We start from the raw sequence: 20541 nt of genomic DNA, 5'->3' as shown, positions 1-20541 counted from the left end.
GCCGGTTTCGGCCCAATCCCCGCAGGCCAGGTCGAGGGACCTACCGGTGCATGAATCTGTGCACCGGGCCTCAAGTATACATATAAGATCTTTGGTTAATCTCGTCCTGTCCTCCCCCCTCCCCTCTTCCCTCTGAGATTCATCAGTCTGTTCCATGTTTCTATGCCTGTGGTTGAGCGTCTGCCTTCTTGTGGTCAGTGTGCGTCATAGTTACCAGTCAAACGGTTGCTTAGGCTTTTATATATATAGATAATTACATTTTATGCTTTTTACAATGATTATGGTTCGGGGGGGGCGGGGGGACTACTTTTGTTGTGAAAGGAAGAAAGAAAATTACAGAAAGCTAAAATAAATGGTGGTACTTTTCCCCTGTCATTTTGCAGTTGTGCTATATTGATTCTCAAACTGATGGTGGAATTCCTTCTTATTGTTTTGCTTTAATGGTGATGTTTTTTCTACAACAAAGAAAACCCCCTCTTCTTCCTTGTTTACTTGGAAGTTGGGTAAGCATGAGTTTGTGACATGTGTATGTACATATATAGTTTGCTCTTGCAGAGTATTCTGTTCAGTTTAAACTGGAATTCTGATTTGTCTGTCCATTTTTTAAAAAAAAATAATTTTTCCACTACCAATTTGGAATGCCTTTTTATATAGATTGAAGGCTTTGACTCAAAAAGAATGGATGACTTTCAGCTGAAGGGCATAATAGAAGAGAAGTTTGTGAAGTGGGAACATAATTCAAGTAGTGCAACTGAGAAAAACTCAATTGCTGAGGAAAACAAAGCTAAGGCAGACCAACCAAAAGCTGATACCAAGAAGACAGAAAAAGACAACCAAAGTAATGCCATAAAGGGAAAACATGGCAAAGTGAGCTTTTTTTTTGTTTGTTTCTTTGACTTTTCTATCTATAGTATTTGTGATGACTTCTATTGAAGCTATTTTAATAGTAGGTTAACTGACTAATCTTGAGTAAACCTCTTGGCCTCATTTTCCTCATCTGTAATGTAAGGGGTTGATCTGGTTTAGTTTTTCAGTACCAAGATTCCCTGATGAATTTACAACTCATTTTGTCAGACTTCTGTTGTTTGAATCATGTCAAAGTAATTCTGTGTATATTTTTCATTTAGACAAGGAAAATTTCCTTCAGGAATTGGGCTGTAACCAAAACTTTAGCATATGGGAATTATGTTGGCAGATTGGTGGAGAAATAAAGGCCCGATGGTCCTTTAGGGTGCGGCTTGCTTATTTAATCACTCAGCATTCATTTATTGAGGGCCTGCTACATGCCAAGCATTTTCTTAAGTGCTAGAGAACGAAAGTTGAATATCCATGGATTGTGTCATCTAGAAGGATATAGTCTTTCTGGACTTCCAGTTCTGAACTAAACTATAGAAATGTGAACAATACTGAAATGTTCATGTTGTTCTGTCATTTTTTTAATATCCCCAGCACAATGCCAGGGACATAGTAAGTTCTAAATAAACGTTTGTCAAATGAAGGCATTAGCTTTTGCAAGCCCAGGACATTTACTTAGATTTTAAAAGTAATTACTGCAGTGAGGAGCTGTGGTGATTGTTATACAGTGGTTTGCAACCTTGGCTGCACCTGGGAATCACTTAGGAAGCTTTAAAAATCTCAATACCCAGTCCATAGTCCATGTCAGTTAAATCGGAATCTTGGGAAGGATATGGGAGGTGAGAGTGGTGTGTAACTCAGATATTAGTGTATTTTAGTATTTCCACTGTGATTCTTATGTGCAGCAAAGATTGAGAATTTCTGGTCTAGTGGAAAGAACACAAAATTCTAGGAGTTAGTAAACTGGCACTCTGTTCCCAGCTATGCCACAAACTGCTTTTTGGCAGGTTGCTCCTTTATGCTTAGTTTTCGAAAAAGTGATCTCTAAGGATTTTTTAAAGTGAAAAGTAAATGATTCATTAGTTCGTGAAGTGTAAATGAAAAGTATTTTTTTCTTTTCCAGTCTCCTTTAACATTGGAAACACCAAATCAGGTATCCCTGGGACAGTTATGGTTAGAGCTGCTAAAATTTTACACACTGGATTTTGCTTTGGAGGAATATGTCATATGTGTACGGATAAAAGATATTTTAACAAGAGAAAACAAAAACTGGCCTAAAAGGCGAATAGCCATTGAAGGTACGATATATTTCATTTGGAGAATAATTTTTGTGCGTCACTCATCATCTGTGTCTAATTCAATGTTACAAATTTTACCCCTTGACTTTGTAGCACTATCTATGCCACTAGGTTGTCATATATTTTATTTTTATTTTTTTATTTATTTTATTTTTTTAAAAATATATTTTATTGATTTTTTTACAGAAAGGAAGGGAGAGAGATAGAGAGTTAGACACATCGATGAGAGAGGAACATCGATCAGCTGCCTCCTGCACATCTCCTACTGGGGATGTGCCCGCAACCCAGGTACATGCCCTTGACCGGAATCGAACCTGGGACCTTTCAGTCCGCAAGCCGACCCTCTATCCACTGAGCCAAACCGGTTTCAGCAGGTTGTCATATATTTTAGATAAATTCTTTTTCAAGTCCATTATTGTTTATAGGATTAATACTCATTTAAATATTTCCAATCTGTAAATATTAGATTGGTTCGGGATATTAGCTTACTTACATGTCTTTATTTAATTTTTAATTATAAAAAATTTCAAAAATATAGAAAAATAGAAGTTATATTAATTCTACAAGATCATTTTGAAGAACTTTGTGTCATAAAATTGTTGAACTATAATTTTAAAATCCAGTTTTTATTGTCTTCTAAATGATCTCATCTGTTAAATGTGACTACACTAAAGAAAAAAAGAACAGTTGATGTTGACAACTCAGGTTTCACATCAAATCCTAAGAACATTAAGATCTTTTTTTTTTATTGTCTAAAGTTTTACGTATGCCTTATTTTTCCCCAATTGACCCCTCCCCCCAACATTAAGATCTTTAGAGGTATAGGAATTAATAGAATGGCTTGTAAATTTAAAAAAATATATATATATATATATTTTATTGATTTCAGAGAGGAAGGGAGAGAGAGATAGAAACATCAATGATGACAGAGAATCATTGATTGGCTGCCTCCTGATGCCCTCTACTGGGGATCGATCCTGCAACCTGGACATATGCCCTTCACTAGAATTGAACCCAAGACTTCAGTCCATAGGCCACTGAGACAAACCAGCTAGTGCTACAAAAGGACAAAAGGGTGAATTTTCTGGGGCTAATAAGGAAAAACTTGATGCCACCATCAATGAATTAGTTTAATCAGGTTTTCTGAAAACAAGCAGCTATCAGTTCTTGTAATTTTTTTATTTACATAAAAGAAAGATCAAGCATAGAGACTATATACTCCACTGCCATCTGATTATAAATGACAACAAAATGCTAATTGTACCATTTAAAAAAATAAGTGGAGAATAGGGTTTCATGGGGCAGGACATGATGAGGGGAGGGGCAGTTTTGTTACTGGAAAGGGGACCTGGCCCTGAGCTTGCCTGCCTTGGGCCAGCTGGTAGTGTGTGGATTCTTGACTTTGTACAGGAAAGATTTCACAGCACAAGTCCAGGTGATTTTTAGAGGATGTTTGTTAAAATGGGACAGTGAAACTAGGAAGGGTCTAGGAGAGAAGAAGCACTAGGAGAGACCGGACAGTGAAATGAGCCTAGGCTAGGCTGCTTTGGCTCACTAAGAAGTCAGAAAAAAGGGGGCCTTTGGGAGAAGTCAGGGCCCATTGCTCCCTGGATGCAAGTCTTGTGGGAGTCCCTTAGAGTTAGGAACTGCATACCTTTGGGGGAAGAAGAGAGGGAAGGGCAAGGCAAAGGTGTGCTCCCTGGAGGGATAGTGCACTCGCTTCTGAATTCTTAATACAAATTTTAAGTTCACAATATTTCACTTTTTATAGGTAGGAAATTGAATTTCTGTGCATCATTTTAGTTTAGCCTTTAGTTTGTTTAACATTCTTCTGTTCCCTCAACCCACTTTTGGCCTCCTAGTGTGAATTGAACCCACACATATTCTCATACACTCAAGCATGTCCTCACATTTTATACTTCTTACATATAGTAAATGAGCTCTGAAACCTGCAGCCATCATAATTTCTCTTCTTCCTTTTTCTTCTAGAAGGGGAAAAGAGGCTAGGAAAAGCTTTTTAAACCCTTTATTTAGATAACAGCAAAAAGTAACAGATGCTTCAACCATAGCAGTCCTGTCCTGTTAATCTTTTTACTTAATGATTTTCAGTAGTGGAGAAAATATGGATTGTTTTTTGGGTGGTACTGTTCTTTTTTCCTTGACATATTTGTATTTAAGGCTTATAAAATCCAAAAACCTATAAACATTTTCAGAAGTATGAGTTAATGCAAGCCTTTTCAACATAGTCATTTTAGATTGGATCATCATTTAAATTTTGTTTTCATTTTTACTTTCTTAGGTCTCTTCCTACTTTTGTTTCTCTTCTTTCTTTAATTTTCTGATCTCACTAAAGTTAAATCTTAAAGTCAGTATTTTTTTAACTTGAAGCTTTGAGAGTTTAGGTTATGTTTTATTTGTTTAAATTGCAAGGAGTATGTGACTAAAGAATACTATGAAAATTAAAATTATTAATGGGTCCCAGAACTTGAAAATTTTCATTCAGTGACACTATTGGGAGGCGTATTGACATAGTTGTTTTCAGCAATTTCATCATTGAAACTTTGTAATTACTGAGTTGGGCCTTAGCCATTCTCTCATTAATTATCTTATTATTATTGTCTAAAAGTTTTTTTTTTATGTTAAGACAGAAACAGAGGAAACAAAGTTGCTATTGTATTTTTCCTACTAAGTTTTCAAGGACTCTCATTGGGACTTTAGTTTAGAAAAACTTTGGGAAAATGTACTCTGCTTACAGTCCAGCAGTTAAAATCTGTTTGTATAAACTTGAAAATGTAGTTAGTTAGTAAATACTTAGCAACTGACCATTTTCTTTTTTATTAGATCCATTTTCAGTCAAGAGGAACGTTGCACGGAGCTTAAACAGCCAGCTTGTTTATGAATATGTTGTGGAGAGATTCAGGGCAGCTTATCGGTATTTTGCCTGTCCTCAGAGGAAAGATGCAGATAAATCTACAGTGGATTCCACGAAAAAAGAAAAAGGGAAAATAAGCAATAAGAAACCAGTGAAGACTGACAATAAGACATCTAATTGTTGCATTCAACTTGGGAAAAGCACAGAAAAAATAAATGCAGAAAGAGGTCAGCCTGGTAAATATGATGAAATGAAATGTACATCACGGAGATGTATTACTGAAGATGACAATTTGTTGGTAACTGAACTAGTTTTGGCTGAACATGGACAGGAATCTTCATCTCTTTCTACCAGTGAAGGCAGAGAATTAGAGCCAGAATCAATTAAGAAACAAGATGATTTAGTTCCTTCAGAAACTTGTTTAAAAAAGGATCTCAGCCAATGTTATTGCATTGATTGTAAATCCTCTGACCTAAATGAGTCTGTTGGTACAGACTGCAGGTCAAATTTAGAATCAGAGAGTTCACATCAGAGTATGTGCACCGACACATCAGCTACCTCTTGCAACTGCAAAGCTACAGAAGATGCTTCTGACCTTGATGATGATAACCACCCCACCCAGGAGTTACATTATGTGTTTGATAAGTTTATTTTAACCTCTGGCAAGGTAGGATACAGTTTGTAAACAATCTGTAAGATGTTGTGGTGGTTATATTGCTCTGTATTTATAGTTTTTAGATATAGAAATATAAAAATAGTTGTTTTGGAATAATATTTTAGTGTATTTTTAAATTTTACTTACTGCATTTTTGCTAATAGTTGCCTTTAAAGAAATGTAAAACCCCAAAAGGTTTCAGCACTTTATTATTAGTTGATTTGCTTTGCTTTCTTATATATGAAAATCATTTATCAGATATTTTATGAAAATCAATTTGGCAAAGGCACATATATTTTAAATTTTGCCTATTTTTTTTATATGCAATGATTATTTTTTCTTCCACAAATGAGAATACAAGGTTTGTGAATTATAATGGTATTCTATTTTAAGGGTTTTTTGTTTTGTTAATCCTTACCCGAGGATATTTTTTTCCATTGATTTTTATAGAGCGTGGAAGGGAGGGGGAGAGACAGAGAGAAACATCAATGTGAGAGAGAGACATTGATTGGTTGCCTCCAGCACACACCTCAAATGGTGCTGGGGATCATACCTGCAACCTGAGACCCTTTGGTGCTCGGGCTGATACTCTAACCAATGAGCCACACCGACCAGGGCATTAACTTTCCTACTTTTAAAGAGGCATAGTCTGAACTTTAACTTGATAAATTACAGAAAATAAGATACCCCAATGAACAGAAAATAAGCATTAACTACTTTGTTAATAAAAGAAAGTTTTAGCTAAGTCACGTTGCTTCAAGTACAGTATATATACTTGAAATATTATTAGAACCCAGGGTACTGATTATATAGACTATGTGTAAACCAGGTGGAATATTATAAAAACAACAGCTGGAATGTATCCAGTTTTAATGTTTTATCAGTAATTAATTATCCACAGCTTAATTTTTTTGTTTTTTATTTTTTTATTTTTGTTTTTTTATTTTTTTATTTTTATTATTTTTTAATTTTTATTAAATCTTTATTGTTCAGATTATTACAGTTGTTCCTCTTTTTTCCCCCCATAGCTTCCCTCCACTCGGTTCCCACCCCACCCTCTGCCCTTACCCCCCCACCCCCCACTGTCCTCATCCATAGGTGTACGATTTTTGTCCAGTCTCTTCCCGCACCCCCACACCCCTACCCCCCCCCCAGAATAGTCAGTCCACTCCCTTTCTATGCCCCTGATTCTATTATATTCACCAGTTTATTTTGTTCATTCGATTATTTATTCACTTGATTTTTAGATTCACTTGTTGATAGATGTGTATTTGTTGTTCATAATTTGTATCTTTACCTTTTTCTTCTTCCTCTTCTTAAAGGATACCTTTCAGCATTTCATATAATACTGGTTTGGTGGTGATGAACTCCTTTAGCTTTTTATTGTCTGTGAAAATCTTTATCTGACCTTCACTTCTGAGTGATAGCTTTGCTGGGTAAAGTAATCTTGGTTGTAGGTTCTTGGCATTCATCACTTTGAATATTTCTTGCCACTCCCTTCTGGCCTGCATAGTTTCTGTTGAGAAATCAGCTGACAGTCGTATGGGTACTCCCTTGTAGGTAACTGACTGTTTTTCTCTTGCTGCTTTTAAGATTCTCTCTTTGTCTTTTGCTCTTGGCATTTTAATTATGATGTGTCTTGGTGTGGTCCTCTTTGGATTCCTTTTGTTTGGGGTTGGTTCTCTGTTCTTCCTGGACTTGTAAGTCTATTTCTTTCACCAAGTAGAGGATGTTTTCTGTCATTATTTCTTCAAATAGGTTTTCAGTATCTTGCTCTCTCTTTTCTTCTGGCACCTCTATAATTCGAATGTTAGTACGCTTGAAGTTGTCCCAGAGGTTCCTTACACTATCTTCATATTTTTGGATTCTTTTTTCTTTTTGTTTTTCCGGTTGGGTGTTTTTTGCTTCTTCGTATTTCAAATCTTTGACTTGATTCTTGCGATCCTCCAGTCTGCTGTTGGAACTTTGTATAATATCCTTTATTTCAGTCAGTGTATGCTTAATTTCTAGTTGGTCCTTTTTCATAACTTCGAGGGCCTCACTAGATTTATTGAGGGTCTCACTAAATTTATTGGCGGTTTCTAGAAAATTCTTGAAAAACCTTATAACCATATAACCTTTGAACTCTATATCCAGTAATTTGCTTTCCTCCATTTCTGTCATTTGTGACCTGTTTCTTTGTCTCCGCATTTTTTTATGCTTCGCTGTGTTGATAGAGTGGCTTTCTGTGCTAGGTGTCCTATAGGGCCCAGTGGCTCAGCCTCCCCAATTACCTGAGGTGGACACTCTTGGTGCACCTCTTTGTGGGCTTTCTGCACAGTCTTGTTGTAGTTAAGCCTTGATTGTTGTAGGTATCACTGGGAGGAATTTACCTCCAGGCCAATTGGCTGTGAGAATCACCTGTGTCTACAGTGGGAGAACTTCTGTGCTGGAGACACCCTTAGGGGCAAGACTTGCTTCAGTGGGGCTTTGGTGCTCACTGAGTCTGCCCCCTTAGTATGTCCCTTATGGATCGGAGGAGTTGTAATCTGGATGGTCCCACTCTGACCACTGGGTACACTGGCTCTTGGATCTAAGGAGGTGCTAATTTAGCCTCTGCCTAAGGCTACCCAGCAGGAGCTATGGAGAGATATGCAGATTCCTCTTCTTTGTTTGGGGTTTGGAGGTGCCCAGATGAGGCCCAGCTGTGAAGCAGTGCAAGCTGCTGTGGGGCCTTGGGCCTTATTTTGGATGTTCTGGGTCTCTCTGACCCAGCTACAGTTTGTTAGGTAATTTTAGATTGCAAAGGGCCAGGCCATTCATATGCAAAAGCCTCTGCGCACAGCTTGGGTGGGTGGGGTCTCAGGGAATCAACAGGGCGGAGCAGATAGCTATGGCTGATCCTCAGTCCTGCCTTAAGAGGCCCCGGGTCTCAGTGTCCCGAGGTAATCGCTGCAAGCACCTCTGAGAGAAAGCCGCCCTCGAGTTCCAACCGATGCCAGACAGTCCAGTTTCTCCTGTATGAGTCTGGGTCCCCAGAGACTCGCCCGGAACTGGAGTTCAGAGCAGTCAGGAGCTTGAGATTTTCTCCCCATTGAAAAAGACAACTGCGTCCTCAGTTGCCAGCCCTTTCCGTGTGTGCCTCCGTACCTCTGCACTTTACTTCTGCACCTCCTCTGAGTCTCAGTGTGCTTTTCTCTTTCCTTCTAGTTGTAGAATTTCCACTCAGCCAGCCTTCCTGTGGTTCTGGGTGAAGTCTGTTTTGTCTTTTAGTTGTATTTCTGAAGTGGTTGTGCGAGGCACCAATTTCCGGTGTTTACCTATTCCGCCATCTTGGTTTCTACCTTCACAGCTTAAACTTCTTAACATAATTACTACGTTGTGTTCTTTCATTCTTTGTAAGGATACATCTATTGCTTTTGTTTAGGTTGCAGTATTTAGGGTATATGGACTATTAAAAGGATGAAATAAATGGCAGAGTTTTAGAAAAGCCTCTTAATTACATAGCTGTAGTTTATATTTCTTCTATTTTATAGATTTTTTCTCCATGGAAACTTATATTAAGGTAGCTATTTCTCCCATTTTAATTTTTTCTAGTTATCTATAACATATTTCTAGAATTTTCTGATAAACATTTCATTTTAGAAAGCTTTGCAGGGGAGGAGGGCTCAGGGGCGGGCTGAAGGGGACCTATGGGGGGGGGAAAGGGACATATGTAATATTTTCAACAATAAAGAATTATTTAAAAAAAGTTTTGCAAAGCTGATAGAAATTCCTATTGTACTACTGTTAATTAGCCCACAGCACAGCATTCCTACAAATAGAGGTTTCTGTATATAATTTTCATCAGAGTTCATAGCTAGGTACATGTCCAGACTAATCCTGGAGGAAGAAGCTAACTCTAGGATCTAGGCATCCTATATAATAAAAGCCTAATATGCAAATTGACCAAACAATGGAATGACCGGAACTCCTGCGGCCCCTCGGCCCACCCCTGAGTGGGCACCCGATCAGGGGCTGGGCTGGCTGGCAAACCGCCCATGGCCCCTCGCCCCAGCCGGCTCCACCCACGGCCCCTCGCCCCAGTCAGTCCACCCCTATTAGTCCCCATCGGGGTGGACTGGCTGGACCCCACCAGTGCACGAATTCGTGCACCGGGTCTCTAGTATTACAATAAAGAAAAAAGTTGTGCTTTTCCTTTACCATATGTTTGTTTTGTTTTTTAAATAATTGGGGGAAATTTCACTGTTTTAGCTACCTCTCTGTCTGATAGTGTGTTGGAATAAATTTTAAATTGTGGCATAGGGTTTGAAGTTACATTTGTGGCTATAACATAAGAGTTGTTCCTTGTATGAAGCGGATTTATTTTTAGAGTTCAGCTGTACAGTTTGGTTTCTTGAATACCTTTCTAATGTAATAAATTCAACCAGCTAGGCAAGCAAGGGTTCTAGGATTGATTAGTTCTGAGATAGAAAATGTTTAGAGTGAAATGAAAGGTGCCACTTGAAATTTTTTTATATAATCATGCCCTGCATAGTGATATTTTTGGTCAACAATGGACTGCCTATACAATGGTGATCCCATAAGATTATAATAAATGATAAACAAAAAAAGTTTGTTTTTGATGTGGAAAGAAAAGGTTGGACCTGACTATAGTATGAATTTACTGCTAGCTCTGGGTGATTTAGGTGAGGCTCAGCTTGCTGTCCACCAGCTATGTGCCTAGCCACTGCTGGGTCTGGAGTTGATAAGGGAGTAAGAGCTGGGGAGGAGGGAGCCCATAGTGCCCTGCCCTAGCACCTATGCGGTGTGCCCTTGTGAGCATGTGCGCGCACACATCACAATATCCTGCACACACTCACAGTCTGCTTCCTCCCTTCTTCTCTTTCTCCCTTTCCCTCTCCTTCTCCTCCTCCCTCTCTTATTATTTCTCATCTCAGTCTTTATCTCTGTAGTTCTTTTGTTCTTTGCTCTCTCTTTTTCTCCCCTTCTCTTCCTTCCCTCTATCTCCTCCTTCCTCCCTCCTCCTGATGTCTACTCCCCCTCCAGTGTTGTCCCATCCACAGCCCTTACTCTGCCCTGCAAATGCACACACACACTTTTATACCATATTTTTACTCTATCTTTTCTATGATTAGATATGCAAATACTTAGCAAATTGTTACAGTTGCCTGCAGTATTCAGTACATTATTGTACAGGCTTGTAGCCTAGAAACAATAGGCTATATAGCCTTCATGTAGGTTATACTATGCATCTAGGTCAGTGATGGCGAACCTTTTGAGCTCGGCGTGTCAGCATTTTGAAGAACCCTAACTTAACTCTGGTGCCGTGTCACATATAGAAATTTTTTGATATTTACAACCATAGTAAAACAAAGATTTATATTTTTGAAATTTATTTTATATATTTAAATGCCATTTAACAAAGAAAAATCAACCAAAAAAATGAGTTTGCGTGTCACCTCTGACACGCATGTCATAGGTTCGCCATCACTGATCTAGGTTTATGTAAGTGCACTCTGTGATGTTCACAAAACTACAAAATCACCTGATGATGCATTTCTCAGAAAATACCCCTATCGTTAAGTGACATACAACTGTAATCTACTTTGTTAAAGATCTTAGTAGATTAAATAGTAATGCATGTATTTCATTTGGGGACTGATAAAACTGTTTGAATTAATCTATATCTTTTGCATCTCCTGGTATTTTATTTTACATCATTAGGTAAAGCTAATCCTTGGCAATACCATTTTAGTGGGGAAGAAAGTTAAAGTGGTTGGCTTAAAATATGTTTTTTACATTTAACAGTGCATTTCATTAACATGCTTTTCTGAAAGCACAGGTTATCAGAACTGAGTTACATAAAATATTCTGTTTGGACCTGCTTTCTAAGTAATGATGAAGTTCCTCAATAGTTTATTAGATTAGATTATTTTTTTTGCCTTTGTTTAGCCACCAACGATAGTATGCAGCATCTGCAAAAAGGATGGCCATTCAAAAAATGATTGCCCAGAGGATTTCAGGAAAATTGACCTAAAACCTCTGCCACCAATGACAAATCGATTTCGGGAAATACTTGATTTAGTATGTAAAAGATGTTTTGGTAAGTCTTATTAGAACTGAGACTAATTTCTTTTTTAGCTTTTGATATTTATTTATTTGTTTTATAATTTCAAAACCGTTTGCTTACATTTGTTTTGGTAAAGGTTTTTGAATAGTTTAGAGACCCAACTAGAAATATTTATTAAATGTCTACTGTGTGCAGGGCACTGTGATAAATGCCAAGGGGAATATAGAGACCCTATGTGTTGCTTTTAAGAAGCTTAGACTCTGTATCTGTGTTAGCTAATATGGCTATATGTGGCTATTTAAATTTAAATTAATTAAAATGAACTGAAATGAACAATTAAGCTCCTCAGTTATACCAGCCACATCTCAAGTACTGAATAGCTACATGTGTCTAGTAACTACTGTATTGGACAGTCTAGATCAGCCGTGGGCAAACTACGGCCGGATCCGGCGCGTTTGAAATGAATAAAACTAAAAAAAAAAAAAGACCGTACCCTTTTATGTAATGATGTTTACTTTGAATTTATATTAGTTCACACAAACACTCTATCCATGCTTTTGTTCCGGCCCCCCGGTCCAGTTTAAGAACCCATTGTGGCCCTCGAGTCAGAAAGTTTGCCCACCCCTGGTCTAGATAGAGAACTTTTTTTTTTTTAATCCTCACCTGAGGAGTTTTTCCCCCAAGGGAACAAGGGAGTGGGGGAGAGAGAAACATCAGTGTAAGAGAGGCACATCGATTGGTTGCTTCCCCCATGCGCCCCGACTGGGGCTGTGGTTCGAACCTGCAACCCAGTTACATGCCCTTGACTGGGAATTGAACCTGAGGCCTTTTGGTGTGCAAGCTGACACTAACACCACTGAGAAACACTGGCCAGGGCTAGATAGAGAACATTTTTATCATTGCAATGTTCTTGCACAGTGCTGCTCTAGATGAATGTGCAAGACGTGTATGAACATTGCCATAACTGGAAGCATAATGTATTACTTGTTATAGTATTGGTAAAGAAAATGCAATGCAAACACAATTTTAAGTGGGGTGGATCAGAGGAATTGGAATTAAAGATGTGACATTTGAGTTGGACCTTGAACTGCATTTTCAGATATAGAGAATATGCATGAAACCAAAGGGTGTTTAATTTGTCTGAGAGAATAACTACCTTAGGTTTGGTAGAATATAAGGAAGGCAATAGAGGGAGATAAGGATAAAGTTATTTTGAGGAAATCCGTACATACAGGGGTGGGCAAACGTAGATTTACAGTTGTTTGTGTGGAAAAATATGTAATACAAGAAGAAGAATACTGTTTTGCATGCTCACAACTGTAAACCTATTTTTGCCCACCCCTATACCTTATTCAACACACATTTATATCTGTGATGAATCTTCACTCAGTAAACACTTTTTAAAAATTAATTTTTTAAAATTAAAGTTATTGGGGTGACATAGCAAATATTTCTAAATTATTTGCTGTGTCCAGGTAAAATAAAATTTCTGATGTAACATTTTATCCTTCCTTATCTTCATTTCCTGCCAGGCAACCACTTACCTGCTTTTTGTTACTGTAGATTAGTTTGTATTTTCTGTTTTGTATTTTTTTAAAATATATTTTTATTTATTTTAGAGAGGAAGGGAGAGGGAGAGAGATAGAAACATCAATGATGAGAGAAAATCATTAACTGGCTGCCTCCTGCATAATTGGGGATCTAGCCCGCAACCAGGGCATATGCCCTGACTTCCTGGTTCGTAGGTCCACTGAGCCACTATGGCCGGGCAGTTTGCATTTTCTAGAGTTCTATATAAATAGAATCACAAAGCACATACTCTTTTTTTTTTTTTTGGTGAGGGGAGGAGAAGAGGTCTGACTTCTTTTTTTTTTATATTTTATTGATTTTTTACAGAGAGGAAGGGAGAGAGATAGAGAGTTAGAAACATCGATGAGAGAGAAACATTGATCAGCTGCCTCCTGCACATCTCCTACTGGGGATGTGCCCGCAACCCAGGTACATGCCCTTGACCGGAATCGAACCTGGGACCTTTCAGTCCGCAGGCCGACGCTCTATCCACTGAGCCAAACCGGTTTCGGCTAAGTATTGGTTTTAACTATTGGTAGTGATGTTGAGGATGAATTTATGAGATAGTTAAGGTCTGACTTCTTTTACTTAGCATCATTATTTTGAGATTCATCCATATTGTGTGTATCAATGATGGTTCATTTCTTTTTATTGCTGACTTATGTTCCATTATATGGATGTACCACAATTTGTTTATCCATTCACCTGTTGATGAATACTTGGTTTGTTTCTAAATTTTATTACAAATAAATCTGCAGTGTACTTTCATGTGTAAGTATGGGTATATACATGTGCTTTACTTTCTCTTGGGTAAATACCTAAGAGTTGAATGGTTCAATCATCGCACATTGTTTATAATGTAATATAATTCATTACATTTGTTTTTATTTATTCAGTTACTTATCTCAATATGGACTCATGGATATTTTATACTTCGGGTTTTAATCTAATAACACTTTATTTTGTTACTCAAATTGTTACAGATTTGGCTGTTGGGAGCTCTTTCAGTTGACTCATGTGTCCCTTTAATAAACCCCCATCAGTGTATGGGTTTTGGTGGTGGTTTTTTTTAGCACTTTCTTACTTTTCTGGCATTACAAATGTTCCAGGTCATCATGTATATATTTCTTGCATTTCTCCCAAGAGCCCTGGTTCCTTTTATTGGATAATGATATTCGAAACCAAGGGTGCCTGTTATTACTGGGTATTGTTGCTTCTAGGCCCTCTGAGCAAGAAAATGTATGTATACTAACATAAATATGTGTATGTATATGTATATGAACACACATCTACGAATATTTCTATATGTAACCATCTTAACTACATTAAGCTAAACATGACTTTCTACTGATGTCTCCAACTCTAATTCATTATTACATGGCTTATTCTAGCTCTTCTTACCTATAAATTTCCACTCCAATAGTGAGAAATCTGGCTCCCACCATCTGCCACATATTTATTTAGTTGTTCCATTTAAGTACATATCTATAGCGTTATTGGAATTGTTATCCTGTACCCCTGTGGAAAACAACTTTATCAATTAGAGTATAGTGCTTATATATGCAGTTTCTTTTGCTTTTAGTCTTACAGACTCCACTAATTTTCAAAGTTACTTAGGTTAGCACCTTTTCCTCCACTCCCTTGAGTGAAGTTGTCTTATCTCTATATATAAAAGCCCATCAACTGAATGGCGGAATGACCAGAACAACCACCAGGAGCTGCCCCCTGGTGGTCAGTGCGCTCCCACAGTGGAGCACCACTCTGCTGACCAGGATTAGCAGTGCTCCTACAGCGGAAGCAGCCACTCAGAAGGCGGGTCTACAGTTGCTCGGCTGACAGGGCTGAGCAGCGCTCCCACAGCAGGCCGATCCCCGCAGGCCATGCCCCCAACCAGTGCACGAATCTGTGTACTGGGTCTGTAGTACATTTATAACACTTAGATTTTTTAGTTATAGCCTGCATTCCATCCTGAGATTGCCTGACCTCCTAAATGAGTTTTTAAAATTTGCATTTTGTAAAGTTCACTCTTTGTGCTGCAGAGTTTTATGGGTTTTGACAAGTGCATCATATCGTTTTACCATTAGAGTATCATACAAAATAGTTCACTACTCTAAGAAAACAATAATCACATGTATTTCAGCTAATCAAGTTGCAAGTGCTGATATTACATTTGTTTTTCAAAAGCTGAGTATTAGTTTAATTCATTACAGTAAATTACTGCTTTGTTCCCATTACCCTATTAACTCCTGGGGATACATCTGGAGCAGGAGATAGGAAAAAAGACTGTTCTTAAGGAATACAAGGTGGGGCAAACGTAGGCTTACAATTGAGAGTACTTGAAACACAGAGTTTATTCTTATATTATTATTTATTATTATTTTCCATATGAACAACTGCAAACCTACTTTTGCCCCATCCTATATATGGTCTTATTTAGAAAAATAAGGTGAATATAAATGAAACAACTAGAAAACTAAAAGGACAGTGTAAATTAAACTGACAAGTAGTTTGGAGAACTAAGGAAATTTAGTTAAGGAAAGGTCTTTGAAGACTCATTGAGTAAAGCAACTTATAGGGAAGATGTGAATCTTGACCAGGCATTTGTGGCAACTGTTAGATTTGAAGGTCAGGTACCTAGTTTAACAACAGGAGTGTAGTCTTACCAGGAGGGAAGAACAAGCAAGCGTATGGGAGAGTAGAATGTCTGAAGAAAATGATTTTAAATAATTTGTAGATATTTCATAAGGAAAATGATCATGTGAAATGAACATAAATCTAGATCTATAAAAATTACCTTTTTGCTGTTTCTGCCCCTTCCTTCCCTAGTAACATTTATGACTTTATATTCATAGAAGTTAACAAATAATAAAGAAATGTTAAGTAAGTTTTTAGGATAAAAAATTGAAGATATTTTCAGATTTTATTTTTCTTACTTTTTTCTTTTTTCAATTTAGATGAATTGTCACCACCTTTCTCTGAACAACACAATAGGGAACAAATTTTAATGGGCTTGGAAAAGTTTATTCAAAAAGAATATGATGGTATGTCATATGTTAAAAATTGATTTTTTTTTTTTTTACTATAGTCACTTGATCTGAGTTTCATTCATTTTTTAAAAAAGTATTTATTGAATGTTATGTGTTAGATACTCTTTTAGGTGCTGGGGATACAGTGCTAATAAAAGGTGAAACCTACTCTCATGAAGCTTATATTAAGAGGGGGAGACATAGTCAAGTGAACAAATATGTATGTAATATAAAATCAGGAAATAAATGCTATTAAAGTTCAGGAGTTAAAAGGATAGTAATGGGGTATTATCGTAGTTCTTTCTGATAAAGTGACATTTGAGCAGAGCCATAAATAATATGAAGGAGCAACTAATATGAATATCTAAGGAGAGAACATTCTAGAAAGAAAGAGTAACAAATATAAACACTCCACGATTGGATTATGTTTGGTATGTTTGAAGACCAGCCAGGAAGTCAGTATGGCTGGAGTGGAGTGAATGAAGTCACTATACTAGAAAGATGAGGTTAGAGGGGTAGGCTAGAGACTGGATCATTGGGGCCTTATAGATGTTGATAGACGGACTTTGAATTTTATATTGAGTATCTAATGAGAAGCTTCTGGAGGATTTTAACACTTAAGTGACATTATCTGAGAGAACAGAGTATAGATTCATAAGAATAGAAGCAAGCAGAATATTTAAGAGGCTGCTACATAGGTTCAGATGAGATATAACAGTGATTTGAAAGAGTAGATGAGAAATGGTCAGATTTAGGATATATCTTGAATGTAGAGCCAACAGGATTTGCTGATGCATTACATGTTAGATGTGAGGAAAAGGAGTCAGGGATGGTTCAAAGTGTTTACCTTAATAGTTGGGCGGTGCTATTTAACTGAGATGGCAAAAATAGCAGAAGGAGCAGGTTTTGAGTATAGGGGTGAAGAATCAAGAGTTCTATAGCCAAGTATTTTAGAAAAGAATAAAGAATTGATTTATAATCAGAATGAAGTAGTACTTTTAAAAGATAATCGGTTATGTGCTATAAGATTCCATATTTGAATTATATTTGCTATTATGTAAAATATTGACCAAATCTCAAGTCCCTGTTATATTAAACTGATGCACATTTTTATTTGCTCATGAACGTAACTTCTTTTATATCTCAGTTATCGTTGAAATTTCAAGTTAGGGTATCAGAACTGAAAGGGAGGATTAAGTTTTGAAAACATAGAGTTTGTTATCTAAATGTATAGTCTAGAAGAATTAATAGGGAGAAAAACCTGATCCTGTTAAGTCACAGCTTGTTTGAACACTTGGAGTGCGGGTGAATTTCCCGCCAAAATATAAGATGGCTCTGTCTTTTGGTTTTGTTCCATCCACCAAAAGGGTGGATTACAAACAAATATTTGGTAATACGCAGTTACAATCGGCCCGAGTTTACACGTTTCCCGCACTCCACCGCAAATCTATATGAACCGAGTTAAAGACGGCTCCCGCGGAGTACGCGCAATTCACGCGAGCCGACTTAACTCGTTTCCCCGCACTCCAAGTGTGAAGTGGCATCTGTAACGAATGATACTGAGAATGAGAAGATAGTCCTATCATAATTTATATCAAATGGATTACTGTCTCACTTTTGGAGGAAAATTAATTCTATTTACTAAGGTGATATTTATAGGACTACTTGAATTGTGCCTTAAAAAAACTAGTTTTATTTCCAAGACATAAATCTCTAAGTATTGGGTTTTTTTTTGTGTTTTTTTTTTAAATATATTTTATTGATTTTTTACAGAGAGGAAGGGAGAGGGATAGAGAGTTAGAAACATCGATGAGAGAGAAACATCGATCAGCTGCCTCCTGCACATCTCCTACTGGGGATGTGCCCGCAACCAAGGTACATGCCCTTGACCGGAATCGAACCTGGGACCTTTCATTCCGCAGGCTGATGCTCTATCCACTGAGCCAAACCGGTTTCGGCTAAGTATTGGTTTTAACTATTGGTAGTGATGTTGAGGATGAATTTATGAGATAGTTAAGTTGGAAGAAGCTAAAGACTTGTTGGTTTTTTTGGATGTGGAGGAGTTAAGAATCACACATATATTTCTGACTTGGGCAACTGAGTCGATGATGATACTGTTTTCTGAGAAAGATTTTAGAAATAATAGTAGGTTTGAGATGAAGTTGATAGTTTAGTTTTGACTTGTTGAATTTATGATCTCTGGAAAAATGGAAGAAGCAGTTAGATACATGGGTGTGGGAACTTGAGCAAAAGATCTGCATTTTAGATGAGTGTTTTGTATTGGAATTTCTCAGTATATCTGTCAATGGTTGGTAATTTAGGGCATAAAATGTGGACAAGATCATTTGTGTTAGGCCATAGGTAGGTAATAGAAGACTCCTCTTTCCTGCTAATTATAAAACTTTTGACTTTTTTTTTTTTGCTTAGAAAAGGCAAGATTGTGCTTATTTGGCTCTTCTAAGAATGGATTTGGATTTCGTGATAGTGATCTGGATATTTGTATGACCCTAGAAGGCCACGAAAATGCAGAGGTAAGAGTTAGTGTTTGGAAAGAGATATGGAAGTTTATTTTCTTCCAGTGATTACTCTATTTTTAATTTTGTCTGTAGTATTGATAAAAATATATGGTGTCATTATTTGTGTAAATATATTAGCAATAGCTGTGTTTGAAATGTAAGGTCATATAATTTTCAGAGACATTAAAATATTTAAATAAGTAACTTTACTGTTTGAGTAATTTTATAATGCAAAAATCATGGCACTGAGAGTTACATGTGCTTGTAATAAATTGTTGGAAAAAGTTAATGTACCATAGAGTTGGAATTTTTTTCTTTAGAACCAATGAGAAGTTGGTGCTTCAGTTTGGTAGTGAACGTTGATCTCACTATCTTTTCATACTTCTTCCATTAGGTCATGTCTTTGTATTACTAAAGATAGAATAGAAAGGTAGACATATAAGTTATAACTTGCTTGTGTTCTACAAGTTCATTGCAATTTTGGGGTACTTAGAACACATTTTTTTCTATAGAAGCAATGTTATAAATTATTTGTACTAAAATAGCTTTACAGTGAAAAAGGCTGATAGGAAAAAAAAAAAGATTCGAAATATGGTGTTAGAGGAGAGCTCTATTAATACCCTTGGACCACCAGAAAGACAAAAGGGGGTCCTATAACAAATTAAACCTAAAACATTGCTGGAGGCAAAAATGATAAAACTGAAGCTTTCCTACTTTGGGCATATCATAAGAAGTCAGGGTTCTTTAGATATGTCAAAAATGCTGTGAGAAATAAAAGTCAGCAGGAAAAGAGGAAGACCAAATATGAGATGGATTGACTTTATAGAAGAAGCGCATAGGCATGAGTCTACAGGAGCTGAGTTGGGCTATTGAGGTCAGGACATTGTGGACATTCATAGGGTCTCCAGGATTTGTAGCCAACTCAATAGCACATAATATATAGGATAGCTTTTAGAAACTCATTTTGATTGAGGAGGGAAATTAAAATTTGTTGAGTCCCTTGTATACACTTTTACATAATCTCATTTCACTCTTACAACCACCTTTGAGGTAGAAAATTTCCCCCATTTTACAGATGAAACTGAGGCTTTGAAAGATAAACGTACTTGCCCAAGTTCACAGCTAATAAATGATGGAGCTGGGATTCATACCCAGGTCTGTCTGACTCCAGAGTTCATGTTCTTTTCATTGTATCTCACTGCTTCTCTGTAATTTATTTAACCTAAAATGTAGTTGAAATATAGTACTAATGATTCTGTAGACCTTAACCACTACTTTCTGAAATTGAAAGCTTTCTGAGTTCCACCTTGAGATGCCAGGAGCAGACCTTCCCCCAAAGCACTTTCATCAGTGGGAGTGGGTAGGTAGGCCTTTCTTCTTTGTGTACCAGGCCTCAACAGTGGAAACAAGATTGTCCAAGCTCCAGTAAAGAAAGGGGCTGATGGGACAAGAAAAAGTATCCCAGGCCTGCCTAGCAGCAACTAGAAAAGGAGGGGATCCCTATAGTTGCTCATTCCCTTACTAGCATAGTTATTGCTGTTTATAGTTATTACTTGAAAGGTTGGGGCGAGGCCAAGCTTCTGGCTATCTGTAGTGGTGTCAGTATAGCCTCTGTTGTATTATAAAAGAATTCAGCAGAATAGTGAACTATGTGTTTCTGAAATAGTTTTTTCAAAAAGTGGTTTTAGAATTGTTAGA

General features: G+C 37.2%; 1 protein-coding gene across 1 annotated transcript in view; it reads left to right on the top strand.

Annotated features, from left to right (window-relative positions):
• The window catches only part of ZCCHC11 (zinc finger CCHC-type containing 11), a 78645-nt gene that overhangs the window by 29897 nt on the left and 28207 nt on the right, over positions 1-20541 (top strand). The window contains exons 9-15 of the mRNA XM_023752823.1: positions 384-503; positions 655-867; positions 1979-2153; positions 4995-5692; positions 11615-11765; positions 16256-16342; positions 18755-18858. Coding sequence (XP_023608591.1) covers positions 384-503; positions 655-867; positions 1979-2153; positions 4995-5692; positions 11615-11765; positions 16256-16342; positions 18755-18858 — 1548 coding nt within the window. The remainder of the gene's footprint in view (positions 1-383; positions 504-654; positions 868-1978; positions 2154-4994; positions 5693-11614; positions 11766-16255; positions 16343-18754; positions 18859-20541) is intronic.

The sequence above is a fragment of the Myotis lucifugus genome, unplaced genomic scaffold, assembly GCF_000147115.1.
Source record: "Myotis lucifugus unplaced genomic scaffold, Myoluc2.0 scaffold_37, whole genome shotgun sequence".
Lineage (NCBI taxonomy): Eukaryota > Metazoa > Chordata > Mammalia > Chiroptera > Vespertilionidae > Myotis > Myotis lucifugus.
This window is presented reverse-complemented; position numbering and strand designations above follow the sequence as displayed.